Source organism: Austrofundulus limnaeus, unplaced genomic scaffold (assembly GCF_001266775.1).
Source record: "Austrofundulus limnaeus strain Quisiro unplaced genomic scaffold, Austrofundulus_limnaeus-1.0 Scaffold5803, whole genome shotgun sequence".
Taxonomy (NCBI): domain Eukaryota; kingdom Metazoa; phylum Chordata; class Actinopteri; order Cyprinodontiformes; family Rivulidae; genus Austrofundulus; species Austrofundulus limnaeus.
The window spans coordinates 1,408-2,182 of NW_013958205.1; the positions used below are offsets into that span (position 1 = coordinate 1,408).

Sequence of the window (775 nt, forward strand, 5' to 3'; positions counted from 1 at the left end):
GATGTACTTCAAACTCCTCCTCCTCATCTGACACATCACCACGAAGCAATGGCATCTGAACCCTCGGTTTCTCCATACAGCTCCAAATAGATGACAAACATTATGAGCATAAGCTGAATCAGTATAGATGGTCACTTTCCTGCCTTCAGCTAAAAGACATGCCTCAGTCAAACCAACCAGTTCTGCTAACTGAGCTGATGCAGGCTGAGGAACTATTTCAGCTTTAACTGTCTCAAACTGGTCTCCACTGGCTTTAACGACAGCATAGCCAGCCACCAAACCATTACCAATCCGGTAACACGATCCATCTGTCCAAAGCTCCAGATCGGCCTCCTTCAAAGGAAGTGCCTTCAAATCAGACCTGAGCTTTGAATATTTCTCAGCCTCTTTCACACAATCATGAGGTTCCCCGTCCTCAGATGTAGGGAGGGCCTCAGCCGGATTCACAGTAGTACACCTTGCCAAAGTGACATCCTCCTGTTCCAGGAGTCTGTAGTAATCTCTCAACCTAGACGATGTCAAAGTGTACTTACCATGATTCAAAAGATTTCTCAAGCTGTGATGAGTCAAAATGGTTACCGGGTAACCCATTGTCACGGCTGATGCCTTCTCATACATCAAATACACACCTACCATGGCCCGATAGCATTCTGATAGCCCCAACTCCACTTCTGAAAAAGCTTGAGAGTAATACGTCACAGGTTGTGGACTACATCCTGTACCCGTTGATTGACAAAGAACAGCACATGCAAACCTACCCCCTGCTGAGGTGGAC

The 775-nt window shown here is 46.6% G+C and overlaps 1 protein-coding gene across 1 annotated transcript; it reads right to left on the minus strand.

Moving 5' to 3' along the window:
- Nucleotides 1-56: 56 nt before the first annotated feature.
- Nucleotides 57-688, minus strand: LOC106512336 (uncharacterized; the record flags this gene model as incomplete). The annotated part of the gene is given in 1 exon segment (XM_014000978.1): nt 57-688. A coding segment is annotated over 1 exon segment (580 nt), but the record flags the coding sequence as incomplete, so codon positions are not given.
- Between the last annotated feature and the right edge of the window lie 87 nt (nt 689-775).